The 23,405-nt window shown below is 40.5% G+C and overlaps 2 protein-coding genes across 4 annotated transcripts in view; both read right to left on the bottom strand.

Moving 5' to 3' along the window:
- Positions 1-425: 425 nt before the first annotated feature.
- Positions 426-9,336, bottom strand: agxta (alanine--glyoxylate and serine--pyruvate aminotransferase a). The gene is made up of 10 exons (XM_049588771.1): positions 9,094-9,336; positions 6,426-6,618; positions 6,174-6,238; positions 4,737-4,837; positions 4,492-4,647; positions 4,320-4,418; positions 4,130-4,199; positions 2,675-2,770; positions 1,840-1,968; positions 426-618 (listed from the first exon to the last, which is right to left on the bottom strand). The coding sequence occupies exons 1-10, from the start codon at positions 9,250-9,252 to the stop codon at positions 511-513; spliced, it is 1,176 nt and encodes a 391-aa protein (XP_049444728.1). The 5' UTR covers positions 9,253-9,336; the 3' UTR covers positions 426-510.
- A 557-nt stretch (positions 9,337-9,893) lies between these two features.
- Positions 9,894-23,405, bottom strand: part of zgc:103559 (Allantoinase, mitochondrial) — a 28,540-nt gene continuing 15,028 nt past the window's right edge. For 2 of the 3 annotated variants that reach the window (XM_049588769.1, XM_049588768.1), the window contains exons 2-12: positions 19,901-20,114; positions 19,638-19,789; positions 18,399-18,513; positions 18,158-18,304; positions 18,026-18,071; positions 16,917-17,010; positions 16,629-16,815; positions 16,369-16,507; positions 11,365-11,537; positions 11,227-11,259; positions 9,894-11,145 (exon numbers count right to left, since the gene is read on the bottom strand). In XM_049588769.1, the coding sequence (XP_049444726.1) occupies positions 10,990-11,145; positions 11,227-11,259; positions 11,365-11,537; positions 16,369-16,507; positions 16,629-16,815; positions 16,917-17,010; positions 18,026-18,071; positions 18,158-18,304; positions 18,399-18,513; positions 19,638-19,789; positions 19,901-20,047 (1,389 nt within the window). In that variant the 5' untranslated portion in view covers positions 20,048-20,114 and the 3' untranslated portion in view covers positions 9,894-10,989. Of the gene's footprint in view, positions 11,146-11,226; positions 11,260-11,364; positions 11,538-16,368; positions 16,508-16,628; positions 16,816-16,916; positions 17,011-18,025; positions 18,072-18,157; positions 18,305-18,398; positions 18,514-19,637; positions 19,790-19,900; positions 22,068-23,405 lie in introns of those variants that run through there. The other variant, XM_049588767.1, reaches the window with a different exon arrangement.

Below are 23,405 nucleotides of genomic sequence, written 5' to 3'. Positions count from 1 at the left end.
GTGTTTTCAACTAGCTGAATCAACAGTAGAGGAGAAAAGGGACTCACAGACACACTTCTGCACGTAGCAACTCCAGAATGATGACGTCAGGAACATGATAAAACAGATTCAAATAAATAATCATATGAAATAATATTATTGTATAAGAAGGCAGAATGTGGTCTTTCTATATGTGTGAAATATATCTAATGTACCATTAAGAGTGGAATAATCAAGTCAGTTTTATTTAAATAGCCCAATATAACAAATCAAAAATTTGCCAGATGGTGCTATACAATCTGTACGTCTTACTCACACCCTCAGTGCGAACGCTATCATGTCAAAGTTCCCATGTGTTTTTTTTATTGGGCTGAAAATCAATGAAGGCTTAGAACACAGACCTGTAGCTGACAAAAGGCATTACAGCATCATACAGACGAGACAGCTGCTGAGAATAAGGGTTTATTTATTACTTCCTAATGACAGTAGAGTTGATTCAGGGTTATCTTGACAGCATCCAACAGCAACATGTTACACTTTGCTCCTGTGGCAGTGTTTCAGAGCATCTTTCAGTGCCGCCAGCACCATGTCAACACTGGCCTTGCTGCTGTTACATCCCATCAGTCCCACACGCAGCACCTAAAACGACCAAGAACAAATGGGATTTAGGCTACACAGGACTTACCGTAAAAGTATTATTTGCTTAAATCACTGAACTCAACAGGCCTATATTTGGGGCAGGCCTTAAATTCCTTTCACACAAAGCTGTTGCTCAGCAAAGATTGGATATACAATCAAATTGTTTCTTTAAACCAGTATGAATATTACTTGTTTAAAAATGAGGCTTCAAATAATATATCAATTATGAATCATTCACTTAATCTAGCTCCGACAGACAGCACATCAGAGAGTGAGTTATAGTACCCAAGGATGACAACTTGGATTAATTTTTATGAAAAACCCTTTTGATTCACCTTTTTTTTCTGTCTCTCTTGTTTACCATTGTGGTAAATTGGAGCGCATTATTCTTTGGTGTTCATGGTTTCAGTAAACTGAACTGAACAACTGAATTATAGAAAATCTAACCAGGCTAACAATGTGTAGCATATCCATACTGACGAAAGGTTAAATGTTTTTTTTTTTTTTTTTGAATGCACAAACTAAACAGCTAGTTAACAGCTAGCCTGGTTTTATACATCCAAAGAACTTCTATAAAAATGCTTGGCAACCAGACCAGGCCTCTAACTGAGACAGGCCTCAAAATGTGTAGCTACACCAGGCTAGTAAAAGGGACTGGGCGTTAAATTGGGACTAGACTTTTAATTAAAGTTTTGCAGTTAATTGTCTAACTTGGAAGACTCCATCCATCAGGGGTGGGCGATATGGCCCTAAAGTAATATCACAATATTTCGGCGTGTTTTTGCTATAATGATGTTCTTGATCATCTTTTTTGCCAAACGTTTATGACAAAATCACTTGGCGACACGGCGAGAGAGGAGAGGGAGAGACGCTGTGCTGCTGCCAGGGGAGCCGCTGACTGAGTTCCCTCTGAGCGGTAACTCGCTAAAAGAGTCTGTTCATAAAACATTCAGGACGCCACAGTTTATTCCACACAACTGAAGCTGCTCCTCTTTTCGGAACCACCGCAGAGTCTGTAATAATTTCGCTTTCAGACATGCTTGTTGTTGCCGTGGGCGTCACTATGTCACCAAGTCAAAATACTGTGAGTATCACGGTATGAATTTGTCATATCATATTAAAAATGATACTTGTGTTATCGTGAACGAGATGACATGGCACACCCCTAGAGTCTATATACACAAACTATTATACAAAGTATTTGACAGATTTTTCTATTACCAAACCAACTGAAGGTCCGAGTCCTCCGGAAATCTCTAGATTGTGTGTTTTCATGATGTAGGTCGTGATCTCTTTCCAGTCGTATCCATGTGGAGCAACAATAGTGGTCACTGTTGGGAGTCTTGCTTTCTGTAACAATCATTACATTAAAGTCAGAAAATGGCGCATTTGTAATATGATCATCAGGGCTAATTAGATTAGATTCTCAACCAGGGGCCAGGGAACCCTCAGGAGTCCTTGAGGGAGTTCCAGGAGGTCACCACAAACATGGAAGAGAGTTTATTTTCACAATGGAATTCACTATAGAAGTGAGCCCAGTGTGAGTAAGAGTCATTAGAGTTACTATTTTGATCACAGGTTTTATTTTCTCCCTGGTTATCTGCGAAGCTGTAGCTGACAACTGTTGAATTCTGATCTGAATCAAATCTGAGAACCAAAATCTTATGTGAAATCTTATTAAAGAGGGGCCCGTGACCTAATGTGTTTTGATTTAGGAGACCTTGACACAAGAAAGGTTGAGAACCACTGCTCTGTAAAATGTTGAGCAGTGTGTCCTAGAGCCCAAGATGACGTCCTAAATTGTCATGTTTTGTCCACAACCCAAAGTTATTCTGTCACAGCAGTAAAGAAACCAGTGAATATTCATATGTGAGAATCTGGAATCAGAGATTTTTAACTTAATTGAATATGAAATTAGTTGGCGACTAATTCAACAGGCCTAGCTAGCTTATCAATGAATCCATGAATCTTTGCCGTGCTAATGATCATTATTCTGTGTATATTCCTCTACCGGTCATAATAGAAACAAATGGTTGTGTTGAAACTTGAAACTCACTTTGTCTTTGACAAAAAGTTTGAGTCCCATACCCTCCAGACCAGCATGGAAATACTCCGCCACTTTTTGATGTCTGTCCCATGAATTCTCCAGACCCTTAGAGTAACACAGAAGAACATATATTTTTTTCTTTTTTGTACACCATTCATTCATTCATTCATTCATTCATTCAAACCTTTATTTAAGACTAGGGAGACCATTTAAGGAAGACCCTCATTTTCAATAATGCCGAGCATGAACAAAGACATTAAAAACAATCAATAAGAAAACAAAGAACCATCGTGCATATCAATTAAAACATACAAAATGAAATCATACAAAACTACAAACAACATTAGCAATAAACAACACATTCTCACTCCGACCGCGTCACAGACTGATGTTTGGTCATGGACTTTCTACGTCCGTATACAACGTGCAAGGTACCCTGGGTGTGTTGGTTGTTGGCGTTCTGGGACGCCGTGTCAAGTTCTGCCTGTTACATGCACTGTCTTCTTTCAAAATACACTTCTGTTTTCACAGTAAATTCAATGTCTACATGCAGTCTCTTTCAAAATAAAAGCACCACGTTGTTTCCTTCAACAACAAACACACATGGTTAGGTTTAGGAAAAAAGAACAGTTTGGCTTTAGAATCATATGGGATGCAAACAACACTCTCTCCAGTGAAAGTCAGTGTTTGGTGGACCCATTAGCCACCTTGACTTTTGTCGTTGTCCCGCTGCATTTCCCCCCGACGCCACAGAGCCCCATCAAACTATAACAGCAACCAGCCGTGTATCATGCTGACGTTAAAGGACTTGTTGGTTTCTGACACTGCAAGTTACTGCCCAAGTGCCCAATAAACGATTGCTAAAAGAAGAAATACAGCATGATAAACATGTTATGGTGTAGATGTAGAGTTAAAAGCATTTACACTCAATTAAAACCAGATCTGAAATAAGGCATTTAAACAGACATAAGGGTGGCAGGTGTCCAAGTTTAAGGTCTTAAGGGGGTACTTGGTCTGCAACGGTGGTTGAGTGGGTGGAGCATGTCAGGTGGTATCCACATGAATGCCAGAACCAAAGGTTTCCCAGCAGAACAATGCATTGGAACAAAATAATCAAAGTTATTCACTTCACCTGCCAGTGGTTTGAATGTTTTGGCTGATCGGTGTGTATTGTACATATCAGTTCTAAGGATGCTAATCAGGGTTTCTATGGTAATACTAAGTGTCTACAGCTGTGCTAGCAACTCTTTGAAACAAAAAGAAAACTCATTTTGCTTGCATTTCAGCTCTGTCCCAGAGCAACAGCTAGTTAATGGTTAATTCTTATTGATGCCTTGTTCTGATATTTTGTCTTTGGCACATAGAATGGTGTATTTCTGTCACTGTGCAACCTGCTCAGTGGTACAGAACTGTTAAAGCTCCAACAGATACAAGATCAAACTATTTCCGTCAAACACGTCCTACCTCTTCAGCGATCACAGCCAGACTCTCCCTTAGAGAGTAAAACGCAGTGACTGGACCTGTGTGGTGATATCTGTCGTGAGGAAATGGAAGACACAAGGCAATTGTCAGACTTTGCACAAATATGGCTAAAAATGAGAGCACAGTTTGAAATCTAATCAGTTTCTGTCTGCAGTGACAAAAGATGTCTTACACTCTCGACGGCTTGCCATCACATCCCCAATAGTTTGCAAGCCAGCTCAAATCCAAGAAGAATGACACAGGCTTTGTCCTCCGGTTGAATATTTTCTGACTGATGACAGATTAAACTTTAAATACACAAGTAACATATAGTTTGAATTATCACTTGTATATAGATCTCTCACCATGCTCTTTCACTGAAGGAGATGGGCGCTGTGCCCGGAGGAGCATTCAGAACCTTCTGGGAGCCTGTGTACAGGATGTCTATCCCTTGCTGGTCCATGTACAGAGGCGACCCTCCCAACGACGCCACAGAGTCGACGAGGAACAAGCAGTTATACCTGCGTGCACAAGTCATGACACAGCTGTTATCTGCCCTTCCTTTTGTTACAGGTGTGATGATGTCAGAGGGAGGGGCGCTGCATCTTACTTATGGCACAGCTGACCGATGCCATCTAAAGGATGCAGGACTCCTGTAGAAGATTCTCCATGTGCGAGGAAGAACAGCGCGGGCCGGTGTTTTGACAAGGCCTGCAATGACACAACAGTATGATCACACAGAGTACAGACAGAATTTATTTATTTATTTATTTATTTATTTAATTCAATAGTTCAGTGTCTAAGTTTGAATGCCCATTTCCAGACAAGGAAATATACGCAACACCTCTACACATGGAGAGATAGAGAGATTTATAGCAATGCTAATACTAATACTTATACTTATACTACTACTACTAATAATAATACTCATTAATGCTAAAAATACTTATTTGTTTCGGAGAGAAATATTATTTGTAATATAATAGATTTTAGAGGGAAGGTTTTCACCATAAACCCCCTTTGGGTTTCTTACTTCTGCACAATCCCTGCCATGTTTATTTTTATATACTTGTTTTTAATCACGTCTTGTGTGCTGCTAAAATTTAAAATCAAATAATAAATAATTGTGAGTTTTCAGTAAATACTGTAGTTTAAGTAATGGAGAAGGGGACGGACATGTAGATATTAAATTATGTTTATTTATGTTTATGAGAATTTATATATTCATTTTATTTGTTTTTTATTTTTATAAAGATTTTTTTACATTTTCAAAATAAAAAATCTAATTAAATCTACTACTACTACTACTACTACTACTGATATTTATTATTATTATTATTATTATTATTATTATTATTAATAATAATAATAATAATAATAATAATAATAATAATACTTTTATTTTTATTATTGTTATTATTAAATATTATTATTATTGTTGGTGTTATTGTTAGTTTATTTTATTTATTTTTTAAATAATAAATATGGGTTAAATAATGTAAGTTTTTTTTGGACATGTAAATATTTAATAATGTTTATTTGTGTTTGTTCATGAGAATTAAAAAAAGAAAATAATAATAATAATATTGTTATTATTACATTAATAGTAAATCTAAGTTAAATAATGAATGTAAGATTTTTGGATATGTAAATACTTAATGATGTTTATTTATGTTTATAAGAATTATTATATTGAGAAGTAACTCTGGGACAACTGCTAATTTTATTAGTTATCTTATTTATGTATTTTAATTTTCTTTTTACCTGTTTGAAAGAAAAATGATTTAAAAAAACAAATAAAGATAAAAATGAAATAAAATGGAAGTTAATCGTGATACAAAAAAAATCTAAGAAAATATTTATTCATAGTAAGTAAATAAATAAAAATAAAATACTATTTAAAGTAAAAAACAAAAAGGATATAAGAGAAAATAAATGATGACATAGTTTCTCTTAAAGGGAAGGTGTAGTTTGGTAAATGTATTCCCTGAGTTAATTTGACTGAATTCATTTATGTAACCTGATAATTGGAGAGTCAGAGTGATACCTGCTCAATTTCTGCATTAGTGAGGAAACCACCAGGGGGCGCCACTATGGTGTTTACTCTGGCACCTGTTGGGTTAACACACGTTATTCTGTTTGTGAATCACCTCAGAATCATGCTTATTCCATCTGTTACTGATTTGAAAGGAGAGGAGTGACAATGTGATGTATTTTGATTACAGTCAACAAATCCCATGAAAATAACAGAAAAATGTGATTTCTTGTTGACAGAAAAATACAGAGCATCAAGCCTTACCTATCCTCTCAGCCATATCTGCTGCTCGCTCTCCCCATATGCCGTTTACTGCCATCAGTACGCTCTCCCCGGGCTCCACTGCATTGAAGATGGCACACTCCATGGCAGTGTGGCCGGTGCCGCTCACTGCTAAAGTCATGTTGTTCTGAGTCTGGAATATGTACTGGATTCCACTTTTGATGTCATTCATTATCTGTAACATAAAATGAGCAAACACTGTTGAAAGAGATTAAATAGAAACATATTTTCTCTGCAATACCACCATGTTTCCTGTAATGAGGGGCAGACTGAGCGAACCAAACACAGGTCTCAATCTGTCCAGTCATGAGGGAAAATAAATCAGGAACATTTTTGATAATTGATAATTGAGATAAGAGCTTTTGTTTGGTAGAATTTTTTGAGTTCTCCTTGCTATCTGGGATTAAATATAAAAAGCTAAACATTGTCTTTGAACAGTAATGAAGTAGTTTTGGAATGAGATGTCCTCATATGGGGACAATGGGTTTATTTAATGGTCGCAGGTGTGTAATTAAGAATAATAATGAAGAAAACAGTTTTTTTCAATGCCAAATGCAATGCAAATTCAATGCAAAAACAAAGTTGCAAACAGTGCCGCATTTGTTTAGTGTTTTTTAACTCTATGGCTTTCGGGTCACTGTTCAAGTCTAAAACTGTTCATTTCAATGTCAGGTGATAGTGGTTTAAGGGTGGTTTAAACCATGTTTTCGTCAGTGTATGATGCCAGAAGTCTCTGACCAAGTGCCGCCTTTTGATGACTTTGGAGTGAGACCAGGTTGTAGAAAATCAATACTTTTCCTATTCTGTTTGACATGTGGCAGAGGGCCCACCCAGGAGGTTTTTAACAGGAGCTGAATTATCCACAGAGGTCTCTTCCTCTCCAAAACAAACAGACCAGGTGACCTAAACCGGTAAAACCACTGGATAAAGCAGTTTCGCATTTTTCCAACACTGTCATTGTGGCGTTGTGGCCGAACCAAAAAGCATAATGCAAATGTCCCTAACTAGAGCCAGTGTTTGGTTTGTCTGCTCTGGGCCACTGTAGAAACATGGCGGTGAACCATAAACGAGGACCTGCTCCCTGTGTAGATACAAACGGCTCATTCTAAGGTAAAGAAAATACAGTGATTATACACTAAAGAAAACAATATATGCCCCTAAATCCTGCAGTACACAGCACACACATTATTCCTGACATTACACAGACTATATGGTCTGTATTTTAAAAAATAAAAATCCAGGCCTGAACCTGGTGGGTAAGGTCAGGCCGAGAATCAAAGCTCTATAGTGCATTAAAAAGTTCAATATTTCCCTCTGAAATGTGATGAAGTAGAATTATGTAGTGGCATAAAATGGAATAGTCAAGTAAAGTACAATTACATCAGAGGTCCAGTGTGTAGGTGACAGGTGGATTGCACCCTCTGGGTTGGGAGAGAGTTACTCTTGCTCACGAGTGAGGGTAGAATGGAGCGTGAGATGGATCGGCAGTTTGGCACAGTGTCTGCAGAGATGCGGGTGCTGTGCCGGACAATTGTGGTGAAGTGAGAGCTGAGCCGGAAGGCGAAGCTTTTGATTAACTGGTCCAGCTGCGTCCCAAGCCTCACCTTTGGTCATGAGCTCTGGGTAGTGACTGAAAGAATGAGTTTGCAGATACAAGTGAGCGAAGTGAGACATCTGGAGGGAGCTCGGAGTAGAGATGCTGCTCCTTTGCATCAAAAAGGGGTCAGTTGAGGTGGTTGAGGCATCTGATCAGGGTCCACCTGGGTGCCTCCTGTTAGAGGTGTTCTGGGCACATGCCACTAGTAGGAGGCCCCAGGGCAGACCCAGAACACACTGGAGGGATTACATATCTCATCTGGCTTGGGAACGCCTTGGGGTCCCCAGGAAGAGCTGGAAAGTGTTGCTGGGGAGAGGGACGTCTGTGATGCTTTGCTTGGCTTGATGCCCCTGCGACCCGGCACCGGACACGCAGATAAAAATGGAAGGATGTTTTTGTTTCTTTAGAATGAGCTGTTTATATCTATGGAGTCTGCCATGTTGCTAAAGAAGCCCAGAACAGACAAATCAAACACTGGCTCTGGACAGAGCCACTGGTGTCTCAGCGTGGGCCACCGTAGTTCACAGCCCCTCCGCGACAAGTGTTGGAAAAACACTGACTTTTTTTTTAAATGTGAAACTGCTTTAATCTGTGTTTTTACTGGTTCAAATCACCTGGTCTGTTTGTTTTGGAGAGGAGGAGACCTCTCTCGGCTCCCGGTAAAAACTCCTGTACAATGAACATTGAAGGAATACTAACCAGGAGAAGTTTTAGCTGGTTTCAGTCTGCCCACCTCACCACTGGATGCCACTTAATCTAACACACTGGACCTTTAAAATCACTTAAGCACAGCACATGAGTAAATGTTACTTTCCAGCAGCTTTAATTGCTTTTCTGTGCACAATGTTGCAAATCACTGCAAATGTACAATGTTTATTTTAAATATATGTCAGCTGATTAAAGATTGGGAATGCAACGTGAAACCTTTATAATCATTCCCAAACTCCCCCAGCATAATGAGTAAATAGTTCTAGTCGCTCTTCTTCTTTCGAGGTGTAAAGAAGTCTGTTATTACCTCCCTCTCTTGTCAGGCTCCATCTTGCACTGAGTTACCTCAAATATCTCTGGATGCATGTGTCCAATGACAGGGTTGGCCCCGGCCTCCAAGATCCTTGGAGGAACGTTGGAGGGTCCTGGTCCGAACATGTGACGATGAGGAACCACCATAGACTTCAGCAGGCATTTTGGTGGAGGTACGGAGACGGACGACATGTTCCCAGCAGACTGACTAACGCAGTAAAACCACAAACAGCTGTGGAAGCAGGTCAAGTAAAGCCTGAGCTGAGCACACCCCTCTGTCTGACCAGTGAGGTCTTTCCAAAGATAAGGAAGTCACCCAACATGTCCTCATATGTTAATCATTGACTGCAGACTCTAGAGCGCCAGGCTTTTGCCCTGGTCACAGCATTACAGGATGTATTGTACGTTGTGATTAGGTACAGTTTATATGACTTATAGATTTCACTTGGGAATATTTGGACAGTGTATATATATGTATATATTGTGCCCCTGAAACTGTATATTTTAAGCCAAAACTTGATCTTTTCCTAACCATAACCAAGTTATTTTTGTGCCTCAACCTAACCGAACATTAACCACAGTTTCTGAGATGCAAAGTTTCATTGTATCTGCTACATAATAACGTACATTTGGTTTGCAAAAACATACAATACCAACATTTTTTCTGGTGTTTGGGTTGAGAACTGCCCTGCACATCCAGTCTAACACTACTGATGCTCATATGGGCTGGTGTGATTTGACAAAAATGGAAAGTGAGTCCAATTTCCCATGACATGGTGTGACAAAACCCTGAAATACTGATTTACAGATAATCAAAAATGTGTTGTGTGAAAGTGTCTCAAAGGCCCCAAAAAAGAAAGCACTATTTAATTATCATCTATTTATTTGGCCCTTAAATCAAATTTTTGACATTATTGTATTGTAATGGTATCAAAACTTTGAAACTAACTTTTCTAGGGTGTCTAGATCTATGATGACTGTCATCAGACTCCAGATACAAAGACTTATTTGATTGCATGTCCATAAGCATAGATGGATTACTAACCAGGCCCAGGGGCCCAAACCGTAAGAGGGGCCCCCTGACCTTCACCTGGAAAATAGCACTCAAATTAACATGTACAGACCAGGAAGAGATTCAAAATGACAACAGAGAGACACACAGGGACAAAAATAGTAGAAACATGGGCAAAAACAACCACAAAAAGACACAAAGTTACCTCAGAGATATAAACCAAGAAAAAGTTACATTACAACTACAAAGAGATGCATATTTTTGCAGAGGGGCCCATTGTCTCCTAACCTGCCCCTGTCTATAAGCCAGTCACAGTGCTTGTAAAGTGGACTGCAGTGGAGCCATGCTCATGGATTCAGACAATGGGCTTGTTCTGGTATCACCTCCATATGCAAGACTGTGAAATAATGGGAGTGTAATAGTTTTGATAATCTAGGTATTTACAGCAGCGTGATTGTTTTGTAAAAAGGTAAAAGATTAATCCAAGAGAACCACCAACTGTCACTCATATTTATTGATGCTTACAACTCTGGAAGCAGCAAAAGCCTATTTCCACCAAGCAGTCCGGTTCAGTACAGTACGCTTTTTTATTGTTTCTGCTGTGAAAAGTTGATGGATGATCCCAATGGAACCGTTCCTTACTGTCCCTATTTTTGGTCCGTATGGTGTTCTGATTAGATATTGTGAAGATGCAATCAGCTTATAATGCATTTTATTAATTATCTTCACAGAATATTTATCTCAGGAGGTTATATTGTTTTCTGGAGGTACTTCTGATATCGAGGATATTTTAAGCAAACCGTGAAAAATGTTAAGATCATGAAATCTAATAAAAAGCATTCAGTGCGAGAGAATTGATGAAAACACCATAGTGCACTGTTACAGATTCACATGACACAATAACTCAGGTAAGTTTATCACAGCTTGTTGTCGTTGTGCTTCCCAGCTGAGGAGATGAGGAGATGCTTCCCTAGAGGCTTGGGGCAGAAGGAGCCTTCTCTGAACACCAGCTGCCCCCTGACGATGGTGGCACACACCACTCCTTTCAGTGTGACGCTGAGGTAAGGTGTTAGCTGCACACACACATATCATCATAAGCTCAGTCATATGAAAAAACTTTACATCACATCTTTTGTTCATTTAACGTGCTTTACCTTGTTTTTATGATGTATGCTTGCTTCTTTAATCTGTGAAGTGTGACAGAATATGAAATTAATACATCAATTTTCTTTGTCCTCAATATATCAGCAGATTTAAGGTGTTTGTTGATATCATATATGACTTTTACTAACTTTAAATTCTCTCTCTGGGTCCCATATCACCAGGTCAGCATCATAGCCGGGGGCGAGGCTGCCCTTCTGGTTGTCCAGCCGACTCAGCTGGGCTGTTTTCTGGCTGAGGAGTCTCACTACATCACACAGCTGAAAGCCTCGCTTACTGGCTGAACTCCAAAACAGAGGCAAACCTGCACATGTTAAAGATGGGTGAAGAGACTGACAGGCTGTGTAGCACCAATAATGTCATAATGTTCTGAACACGTGTAAAATTTGCACTTAACCTGGTCAAAAATGTGATAAAACCCAATAATGTAATTACTTGACCAATAATGCAAACTAGAAAAGTGCACTGAGTAGAGGGCAGATGTTACGCAGCCGCCCGAGACGTCTGCAACCTCAAGGCATTTCCAGCAGACGTGCCACAACGTGTTGCACAGAGCAGGTCGATTTCTCCAGCTAACAGGCGCTGTACATGAGATGCAGATCAAGCTGCAACCACTGGGGATGAAAAATGAAGCCAACACAGAAATGCCAAAAACTGCAGTTCCTCTGATGGCCACTTGGGCTTGGCCTCAAGAGGGAGTCAATCCCACTAGACCCTTCTATAGCCAGCATCATGTGGCAAAACCTGCCTCTCCCCGACAGGGCTGAAGGCTACATAGGAGTCTTAAAATGTGGTCTTGTTGTGTTATTGGGAGCCAGAATAGAAGGAGTCATGGCTCCACCACTGCCCGTCAACAAAAACAAAGACAGCTATGGTTAAATGTGATAAGACCAAAGGACTGGACGGAGGTGATCATCAAAAATGTTCACATGTGCAGCACACACTTCATATCAGGTTAGGGAAAAAGTATTTCCTGTTCTCCATCAGAAACTGGGAAGGTATTAAGAGGAATATTGGATTTCTCTGTGATGCTAACTTTTTAAGCTAACGTTAGCTTCGATAGCAAAGCAAACTGGAGGAAATCGTTGAAGTGTCGTCCTCCTTTGTAAGATTGGCTTCCTGTGACATCATCCATCCACTGAGTGAGAGCACATGGGTCGCTCCCTTTACATACGAAAATGTATATGTCCATTTCAAACGATGTTACCGTCATTGCCCACATACTTCCATGCGCCCTTTACGTTGGCATGGATGTTAACCAATATATCCACCAGGAGGCACCCCAGCGTCAAAAGTTTATGACAACAACAAACTCAAAAACAAACATGGCGACTGTGGAAGAGATATTGATAATGTACCTCTTGCATAAAAGACAAAAACAGAGGCAGCGTTGTAGGAGGCAGTGGTCGATGAGGCCTTTAAATACATCACCACTGGAGGACGGAGAATTCTTTTCTCTAGTACTGCCGATGAGAGAAATTGAATTGTTATTTCTTCTTCGTGTCTTACGAAAGCTACGTATCGGGTAGTGACAGCAACACTGCCCCCACGATTTCCGGTGGTACTGCTCCGTTTGGCTCGTATCCATAAGCTTTATGGAAAAGTGCAGAAATACAGACGAAATGAACGCGGAGCACGGACAGAAGGCTCCGTTCGTATCCAGATCCGTATTTAACGTTGAGCATAAATGAGCCCTGAAATGAGAGCCCTGTTGGTCGAAGAAACGGAGCGAAAATTCCTTACTGCAGAAACTCCTATCAACAGTTCCATCTTGGCGTTTTTTAAATGTAAATGTTCCATTCACGAGGCCGAGCAGCGTCGTCTTGTCTGCCTCCATCAAGCGACAAAGCCACTGTGGCCTTCAGTGACGCACCATGTCAAAGTGCACCACGGAACGCAATTAATTAGCGTTATTTTTTTTTTAATGGGTTCTTTTTTCTGTAGTCTCGCCACCAGACAATCAGAGATCTCCGCTTTCTGATAGTCTGGGGACACGCCTTTCTAAAGTGTGTTTAACACACCGGAGAAAACGGCCGGCAACAAAGCAATGCCTCTTGCATTTTTTTAAAGGACACGCCCTCCTGGAAATGTGAGCTCTCCCTTTTCTCGTCAGCAAGGAAACACACACACAGAGAGCTTGAAAATGGATGCCGAGAGATTTAACTCCATTTTATCAAACGTGCTCAGTCCACAAAGTTGTGGAAATGAAGGACTTACAGCCACTTTGTTTAAAACTTTTAATGCAGTCGGACTATGTTTACGAGCACAAGAGTTCAGCGAGCCACCGAAGGACCGCCCTGCGGATTTACTATTGGTTCCGCAACGTAGGGAGTTTTTTTAAACTCTGAAATTGTATCCGCCCATCTAAACACAAAATCAGGGAGAAAGACATCAGTCTTAAGTTAAGCAAAGCATCTAAAGACTGAATTGTGAGTCTATTTTTTCTGTGATTTAATAAATTGAAATGAAAGCGAGTTATTTGGCAGCCCTAGTTTGAATTTTTAGAATTTTTAAACACTGACTTTAATGTTTTTTAATCACTATTTTGAGACCAAGACTCACTCAACTAATAAAAGTGGACACTGCAAAGACTGTTAGTTTAGAAACATCCTGACAGTTTTAAGTTGAATGAAACATAGCGTGTCCAAAATGTTTGTCTTTTTTATGTTATGCTTTCTCTTAATTGGTGAAATATATATTTTTAGGAGCATAGTTAAAAAATGGACAATGGACATGAAATGTACCCCCACTTATAGAATGATCCGGGTGCAAATACATTTTCAGGAATTATAACATTAGTGACTGCTACAAAGCCTACAGAGGACTGAGCTGACACCATCAAATACTGATGAGGTTTTTCATAGCTTGTCTCTGGCTGTGGATCAGACTGTTGCTGGTGTCAGACTTTGACCGCTTGCTCTCTTTGTCTGAACAGTAAATGATTGCTCTGTTCTCTAAACTTGTGCTCAGTTGCTGTTTACCTCTCTGTGAACTTTGCCCGCTGTGGGAGACTGTCAGAAGGATTTACGGGTGAGGAGGAGAGAGAAACTAATCCACTTAAAAAGGGAAATTTGCATTTAAATTCCCTGTAACATTGCACAGAGCAGGTTTAAGTTGTGAATTCTAGCCGGTGTCTCCTTCAGCTGAACAGCAGAGAGGATTTGTCATGTCGAGACGGATCCTGGAGCTGCTTCATAGACAGTGAATAATGTGAGAACTGCCATGACTCTGACAGCAGCCTGTGATGCTAGTGCTTTATCCTATTCACAGCTCACAGCCCTATATTCAGATATTAAAACACTCATTAGGATGTAAATTCACAAACAAAATCTGTACAGTAAGTGATAGAGGATATAAGTGTCACCTGATGTCTCTTAAATCACTCCTTAGTGAATATAATTCAGTCAGGATACTGTTGCATTTAGACGCTGATTAGGGAATGACCTTTGACACAATGTTGAGACAGAGAATGTCATGTAACACATATACTCCTGGTGAGGTAAGCTAAAATGTAAAAATACCTGAGATGGGGCCAAGTAACAAAGTCAAAGTCAAAAGTCGTGTCCCAAATCAAGCCTGACACATACCAAGCACCCAACTTTAACTTATCCAGATGTAATGCCATTTTAACAGTGGTTGAAATTACATATAAGTTTTACAAAAAATCGTGAATGCCTTTTTAAAATTTGTATTTAAACATGTTCACTGGAGTTTAATACGTCTCCGTCTGTAATTTTCGACCTGTAGTTTTGCATGCTGCAATTCATTTTTTGTTGACAGCCACATAGTTTTGAACAAAATTGTCTTTGGTATCCATTTTTTTTCCAGTAATGTATCATCAGTTCTTCGTGGTCCCTCCTGCACTTTGATTGATTGGATGCTGATTGATTCAAACAAAGTGGATCATCTGGGGAATTAAGTGCTGACTCATTAGTGTTAATGTTAGCTGATTCAGGAAATGAACTGATTTGTGGAACACTTTTTAAACGACATACTTTTTAATCTTTGGGCTTGAGGAAAGGTATCAAGTAGAGCTTTCAAACCAAAATAAGATTTATTTGCAACTAATATACAATTATCCCTAGTCTGTTTACCACCCATTAAAAAAATAAGTAATACACCCACTTTATTTACAGTCCAAATTCCAACCAGTGTTACAAAATGAATATGCCTCCCCAAACACAACCTGTCCTCATCTATATATCTGTCCTTTGATGCACCCTGCTTCCTGCTGCAGTGATGGAAAGTAACGACACCACTGTGCTTTTGAATGTCTCCTCTCACTTTACAAAACTCCCAAATGGCTCAGTTGACAAAACAAAAGTAATCTGCACCTTGTGTCAAATGGAATCAAAATATCACCCAAGTACTTTGAGTTTCCACCAATGAGCTGGGCACACAGGTGCAGCTACTCAGACTGATGTTAGCCGGCAACCACATTGCCACAGTTGGCAAAACAGTATTTTGGAGCAAATCATCACAGACCTTGGGATGAAACTAAACCGAAGAAGTTAACTACAGCGCTAAATGGGTGGAAACTGACTGCAGACCAGTCAACATCTTGAAAGACCCGGGTCTAAGAGACAACCTCAGGGTGGCATGTAGCCGTGGTTTCAAGGCCACACTGTTGTGGCAGTGCAGTGCAGATTTGAATTAAATTAATATAAAGGTCAAGATCGTAAATTCAGTTTCTTTGCATCCATTTGATTTTCAATCAAAACACTTAGGCTTCACCTTGTTAATATGGACTTCAGAACTGTTTTGAAATGCAAAATTATGGAATTTTAAACATTCAATCTGACCACGTGCGTCACATCCACCTCTGGCTGCTGCACAGCTCCACCCTCTTGTCTGAATATGGTCACTTCTGGCTCCAACAATCCAAGATGGCAATGGGCAAAATGCCAAAGGCTTCAAGACGTGAATCCACAGACCAAATCCATTTTGCATTTCACCAAAATGGTTGAAACAAAGCTATTTATGGATTTAGGGTGTAAAATTTACGACCCCAGGTCACATATAAACATGTAATGTTACGTTGCATTGAGTTTTGCACTTATGGAGCTAGGATTACAGTTTAATTGTTGCTCCACTTGATAGAAAATAATAAAAATGTCTGTCACTAGTCTAATTACCAAACTGTAGAGATGAAATTCCTCCCCAAGCCTCAGTGAAGTCTCCATTCTGCAGTTTCTTCAGATCAGGGGTGCAGGGGGAATGATCGGACACCACCATGTCAATCTGCCCAGCTTTCAGAGCGGACCATAACTGCTCCTGTGGCAACAAAATCAACCATCTACTAGTGATCAAAGAATGATAAAGCAGGTACAGCCCACACTGTTCGGCTCACGCTGGAAATAGTCAGTCCACTGAGCATCGTTCAGCGTCTGTTCACCTGGTTAGCAGCTCCTCTGATGGGGGGGCAGCACTTGAATTGTGTGGCCCCTGCAGGTATGTTTTCTGCACACAGGCTGAGGTAGTGGTGGGTGGTCTCCACTGTCAAGGGCGCTCCGGCCTTCCGTGCTTCCTGGATCAGTTGCAGTGGCTTTGCAGAGGATAAGTGAACTATGTGGCACCGCACCCTGGAGAGAGAGAGTTAGCTCGCTGTGGCATCTACGCTACAATTACAACCAGAACGATCCACTATGATGTTATAGTGATTTGTCACCACGCTGAGTCTCACTGGTACTGGAGGCAGAGTTGTGTGACGGTGCGAATTGCCTCTATCTCCATGACGTCTGGTCTGGACTGCAGGAAGGTGGAGTACTGGCAAGGGTCTAACATAGCAAAGGGTTCAAAAGATACTGCAGAAAATACCAATAATGACAAATTTGTAGTTGATTTTCTTTAAGGATAAGTTTGGTATTTTCCAACCTGGGCCTATTTTCTCATGTTTTTGTGGCTTAGTGACTAATGAGAACAAAAATCTTTAAAACAGGTCTAATATTGAGAGTGCTGCAGCCAGCAGCAGCGGCCAGGCTGCAATGTAACCACTCTGGGCGTTTTCACACATCAATTTATGTCCACCAAAAGAGCTTGTTTTTGCCACTGAACGCCTCAGATTGGTATTATAAGTGACTGACAATTTATGGAAAGGATCCCTACAGAGATAGACCTCTTTGTTATAGAGTAAGATCCTTTTTTTTAAAACCAGAAGCAGCCCCGAAACTGCCATCAACCATCCTACCAGACTCCATTTAAATAAACAGTAATTTTATCATCGTAAAACACATTTAATTCACTGTCAACATAAAACAAAATGAAGCTCACAAAAATTCTCTTGGTTCATCTTTCCACTGTTCTCTGGTTTGGTTGAAATAAATCTTTTATTCGCCCAGTAAGATGTGAAAATATGCTGGCTCTGTACACGCTAAAATTATTGTTTGTTTAAATGAAGTCTGGTGGAATTGGTGATGGCAATTTCGGGGCTGTTTATGGTTAAACAAAAAGGATCTTATTCTTTAACAAAAAGGCCTATCTCTGCAGGGATCCTCTCCATAATGTTGTCGGACACTTGATATAAAAATCTAAGCCTGACAGTGGCAAAAACAAACACTTTTAGTGGATGTAAACTGACTGTATGGACATGCCCTACATTGCAGCGTCTTTTCGCTGCTGCCGGCTGCAGTGGTCTCTCTCAATACTGGACCAGTTTCAGACGCTGTTGCCATTAGTCACTTGAAAAAATACACGCTCCCTTTAAAGGGTCACTTACTTAACGGAGACTGCAATAGATGAAATAGGGTTTGGCACAAACAGATGATCTGTTGTACGCTGTAAAATTATTTTTACCTCCATTCTCTTCTGTTGTCGGCTGAACATCCCTCTCTGCATGAAACTAAAGGAGACACAGCAAAGGGTTTTTCAGTTTCACGACTTCAAACTTTTGATGTGCTATCAAAGATGCTGCAGGTGGTGAGTTACCAGCAGGACACTTCCTGTGCCTTGCAGCTGCTTCATGGCTGCGTGTAGATCAACGTCCGTCACATGTGGGAATTCCTCCACACCACTGTGGATAAGGAAACACTTGAAGCCAGCCACTCCTGCCTGGATCATGGGCCGAAGCTCCAGCTGTAAGGAGAACATCTGTTGTTTGTGCTTGCCTATAATTCAGCACCATCCGGCTGAGAATGTTTTCATTTTCATCCAAGCTGTTGCACTGTACCTGATTGCCAGGAATCACACCTCCCCAGAAGGCCGTGTCCACAAAACACTTCCCCGTCGCCTCCTGCAGCTTCTCGTGAAAATTTCCAAGAGTGGTAGTTGGAGGGATGCTATTTCTGTGGGAAGAAAGAACGTCACTGTGGGTGATTTAAAATCTAATGTCTCCAAAATATTACTTCCCATTTGTCAAAACCACTGCCATGTACTGTAAGTGCAAACATAAAAATCCACAAAAACTTAACTCTCAGATCTGTAGTATATCGGCGACTACTGTGTTGATATTACTTAATAACTTTTTTGCATAACAACCACTTTCTGTGGCACTATCCTTGGTGGAAACACAGCAGGGGGTCACTTTTAAACAAATGTATGTGCCACCAACACTGCTAGAAATGAGCGATGGGTTGCTAATAATCTTTGTTTGTTGGTCTCAAGCAGTGATCTGTAGCTTTTAGTGATGGGATCGTTCTCGTTCACTTGTGAGAGCCGGTTCTTTGGCTGTCGTTCACTTTGAAGAGCTGGTTCAAAGATGCGGTTCTTTTTTTTTTGTTTGTTTGTTTTTTTCCTGTGTGTGTGTGGTGGTGGTGGTGGTGGTGGTGGGGTGTTATTGGGTTCAATGACGAATTGCATTGGTGATTTATCGCATCACGGATATTGTAATGTGGACCCAGAATAGACTCCGCAGATATAAAGTTTGGTGTAGCCATAGCAACAGTCTTTATAAACAACAAGTAGAGCCAAATCTTTGAACCGGCTCTTTGAAGTGAACGAGTGAGCGGCTGCACTGTCTTTCTCCCTCCCAAACTAGTCTCTCTCGACTTGTTCCGCATCAAATAATCTGAAATTAATGGATACAAAGTAAATTAAAGCAAAAAACAAAAAAATTAGGAACTGGCTCGTTCACTCTAAAGAGCCGGTTCACTCGTTCACTTCAAAGAGCCAGTTCAAAGACTTGGCTCGTTCGCGAACGTCACATCACTAGTAGCTTTGCAGCCATCTCACTTGTTACACCATCCCCCGTCCTCAAAATGACAGTCAGCTCATATATATGTATGAAACATACAAATGCAACATATCCATGGTTTACAGAAATGTGCACGTCATTTCTTCTGGTGACTGGGCTGGGAGGACAGTTATCTCCCATTCTGTTTACGCTGCAACCTTTACCCTCCACCTGTGACCTTGTGAGGTCAGACAGTGGGTTTTGATTGATTTGGAGAGGGGAAACTCTTCAACTTACAGCGGCATGTCCACGATTGTTGTCACCCCTCCTGCCGCAGCAGCCCTGGTGGCGGTCCAGAAACCCTCCCAGGAGGTGCGGCCTGGTTCATTCACATGAACATGGCAGTCTACAACGCCTGGCATCACCACACTGTTGCCCACATCCAGCACCTGCCATCACAGCCGGGTCACAACACCGTGGTTTAAGTGCACATAGACGATTAGGAGTGTTAAATCAATGCATATGAGTTCATAAACAGATACTAATGAGTGCCAGCTTACCTCACAGGCAGCAGCTCCAGAAAAGTCTCTGTCTGGGAGTATCTCATGGATCTTTCCATCCTTAATTACGATGACAGCAGGACGGATCTCATCACCAAGCAGTACCCTCTTACTCCTCACTGTACTTACCGCTGATCCAAGCTCCATGTCTGTCTTTACTGATATAATGAGTGCAGTATAGTCCACCAACTCTGTGCTCTGGCACCACCCCCTGCTAAACAGTCCAAAGGATAAACCTATGTTGACTCGTGCTGTCTGTGTGACATGCTGAATTTCAGATCCAACCATGCACAGCAGCTCACAAAGAAGTGCATTAGAGTATTGATTAGATGAAGATAGGAATATGATCGCATAGCAGAGACTATTGAAATGTGTAAGAACAGTGAGGACAGGGTGATATGGCTGCAGTGTGCAGGAAGTTTACAGAGATACTAACAAATGGCGTCTTTGAGGTTTAATCCTGACTTATCCCAAGTCGTAACATATCGCCGCTTTGTCGCTTTGTCAGTGGACTTTCATGTCTACATATTATACGCTAGGTGTCCTCCTGCGTCTGCTGTTGATGTTCGGGGACACTGCAACCAACGCAGAGACGTCTACAAAAGCACATGGTTAGACTGGGAAAAAAACATAATAGTTTGACTCTGCATTCATATGAGAAGTGAACACCTGGAAAGTCTGGCGTTGGTTGAACCCCTCCACTGTGACAGGTGCCCTCCAGCCAACTGGTGGCGTATCATAACACCTCAAAGGTTCTGCCCAGCAGCGTATCGTACTGCTGTGAAAAGTGGTTTTTGGTGGTTGGTGTCTGACACAGAAATCACTGACAAAGCGGCGGTATGTGACGACTTTAGCTGGTTTGTGATGCTGTAATACACAGTGTGTGGACAGCAGTGGTGGTATATAACTGAGTACATTTATTAAAGTACGATACTTAAGTACCAACACATTCTCACTCCGACCTCGTCACATATTGACATTTGGTCATGGACTTTCCACGTCCACATACGACATGCAAGGTTTGCATTGGCTATTGACATTCTGGGACGCCATGTCAAGTTCTGCCTGTTACATGCATTGTCTTCTTTCAAAATACACTTCCGTTTTCATAGGAAATTTAATGATTACATGCAGTCTCTTTCAAAATAAGCACACTATGTTGACACAACTTGACAGGGTTTGGCTTTCGAATCTTATGGTATGTGAACACATCTCTGTCTGGGTGAAAGTCTGTGTTTGTTGGTCCCATCCACCACCCCACTCGTCCACTCAAGTTGGACTTTCGCCGCCTTAACTTTCGTCCTTGTCCCGCCGCGTTTCCCCCTTACACCACAGGGCGTGTGTCATGCGGACGTTAAATGTTTTTCGTTGGTGTCTGATGCTGCAAGTCACTGCCCAAGCGCTGGATTTTGACAACTTTGGAGTGAGACCGGGCTCTAAGTACAAATCTGAGATACTTGTACTTCACTTAAGTATTTTCTTTTCATGCATCCTTGTACTTCTCCACTGTCGAAAACAGTGTTTCATGCCATTCCTGTCCAGTGAAAACTACGTATCTCCAGAATTGCTCATGTTGAATATTTGTGATAATTTGAAGGATGAAGGGGCGGCACGGTGGTGTGGTAGTTAGCATTCTCGCCTCACAGCAAGAGGGTTGCCGGTTCGATCCCGGGCGTGGGAGCCCTTCTGTGCGGAGTTTGCACGTTCTCCCCGTGTCAGCGTGGGTTCTCTCTGGGCACTCCAGCTTCCTCCCACAGTCCAAAGACATGCAGGTTAACTGGTAACTCTAAATTGTCCGTAGGTGTGAAGGTGAGTGTGAATGGTTGTTTGTCTCTATGTGTCAGTCCTGCGATAGTCTGGCGACCTGTCCAGGGTGTACCCTGCCTCTCGCCCGATGTCAGCTGGGATAGGCTCCAGCCCCCCCGCGACCCTCAAGAGGATGAAGCGGTTAGAATGAAGATGAAGGATGAAGTGCTCCTTTATTTGTTGCTAAATAAGCTCTTTAAAAACCCTTTTGGATCAGCTGAAAACAGGGCTGTTATTCTGACTTTTTATTATTCATGCTTTAAGTAGTCTCCATCTTGCTGATGATCCACTTCAACTTCATTAACTAAACTACAAACATATATATATTTTTAATGTCTGAATTTATTTATTTCTGTATATATTTCAGCATTGTTTTATTCTGTTTATTTCCTTATTTATTTAGAATATGTTTATTTATTTATGTGTTTATTTACTGGTTATAAATTGAATTACTGATTTATTCCTGTATTTATTAATATATTCATTTATTTATTCATACATTTATTTGTTTATTTTTGTATTTATTTATCCCTGCATTTTTTAAAATAAATGTATTCACTTCCTTATTGACATATTTATTTATTTATATATATATTAACCTAATTATTTTCATATTTATTTATTAATTTCTATATTAATAAAACCATTTATTTTTTCCTTATTTATGTATTTATTCCTTTATTTATACATACATGTATTTATTTATTTCCGTATTTTTAAATAATTTCTGTATTTCTTAAAATTAATTAATTTTATTTATGTGGTTATTTATTCCTGTGATTATTTCTAAATTTACTTATGTATTTCCGTATTTATTTATTTATTTATTTATTTATTTATTTATTTATTCAGTCATTTACAGTACAGGCCAAAAGTTTGGACACACCTTCTCATTCAATGCATTTTCTTTATTTTCATGACTATTTACATTGTAGATTCTCACTGAAGGCATCAAAACTATGAATGAACACATGTGGAGTTATGTAATTAACAAAAAAAGGTGAAATAACTGAAAACATGTTTTATATTCTAGTTTCTTCAAAATAGCCACCCTTTGCTCTGATTACTGCTTTGCACACTCTTGGCATTCTCTCGATGAGCTTCAAGAGGTAGTCACCTGAAATGGTTTCCACTTCACAGGTGTGCCTTATCAGGGTTAATTAGTGGAATTTCTTGCTTTATCAATGGGGTTGGGACCATCAGTTGTGTTGTGCAGAAGTCAGGTTAATACACAGCCGACAGCCCTATTGGACAACTGTTAAAATTCATATTATGACAAGAACCAATCAGCTAACTAAAGAAAAACCAGTGGCCATCATTACTTTAAGAAATGAAGGTCAGTCAGTCCGGAAAATTGCAAAAACTTTAAATGTGTCCCCAAGTGGAGTCGCAAAAACCATCAAGCGCTACAACGAAACTGGCACACATGAGGACCGACCCAGGAAAGGAAGACCAAGAGTCACCTCTGCTTCTGAGGATAAGTTCATCCGAGTCACCAGCCTCAGAAATCGCAAGTTAACAGCAGCTCAGATCAGAGAGCAGATGAATGCCACACAGAGTTCTAGCAGCAGACCCATCTCTAGAACAACTGTTAAGAGGAGACTGCGTGAATCAGGCCTTCATGGTCAAATAGCTGCTAGGAAACCACTGCTAAGGAGAGGCAACAAGCAGAAGAGATTTGTTTGGGCCAAGAAACACA

Source organism: Epinephelus fuscoguttatus, linkage group LG10, assembly GCF_011397635.1.
Source record: "Epinephelus fuscoguttatus linkage group LG10, E.fuscoguttatus.final_Chr_v1".
Lineage (NCBI taxonomy): Eukaryota > Metazoa > Chordata > Actinopteri > Perciformes > Serranidae > Epinephelus > Epinephelus fuscoguttatus.
This window is presented reverse-complemented; position numbering and strand designations above follow the sequence as displayed.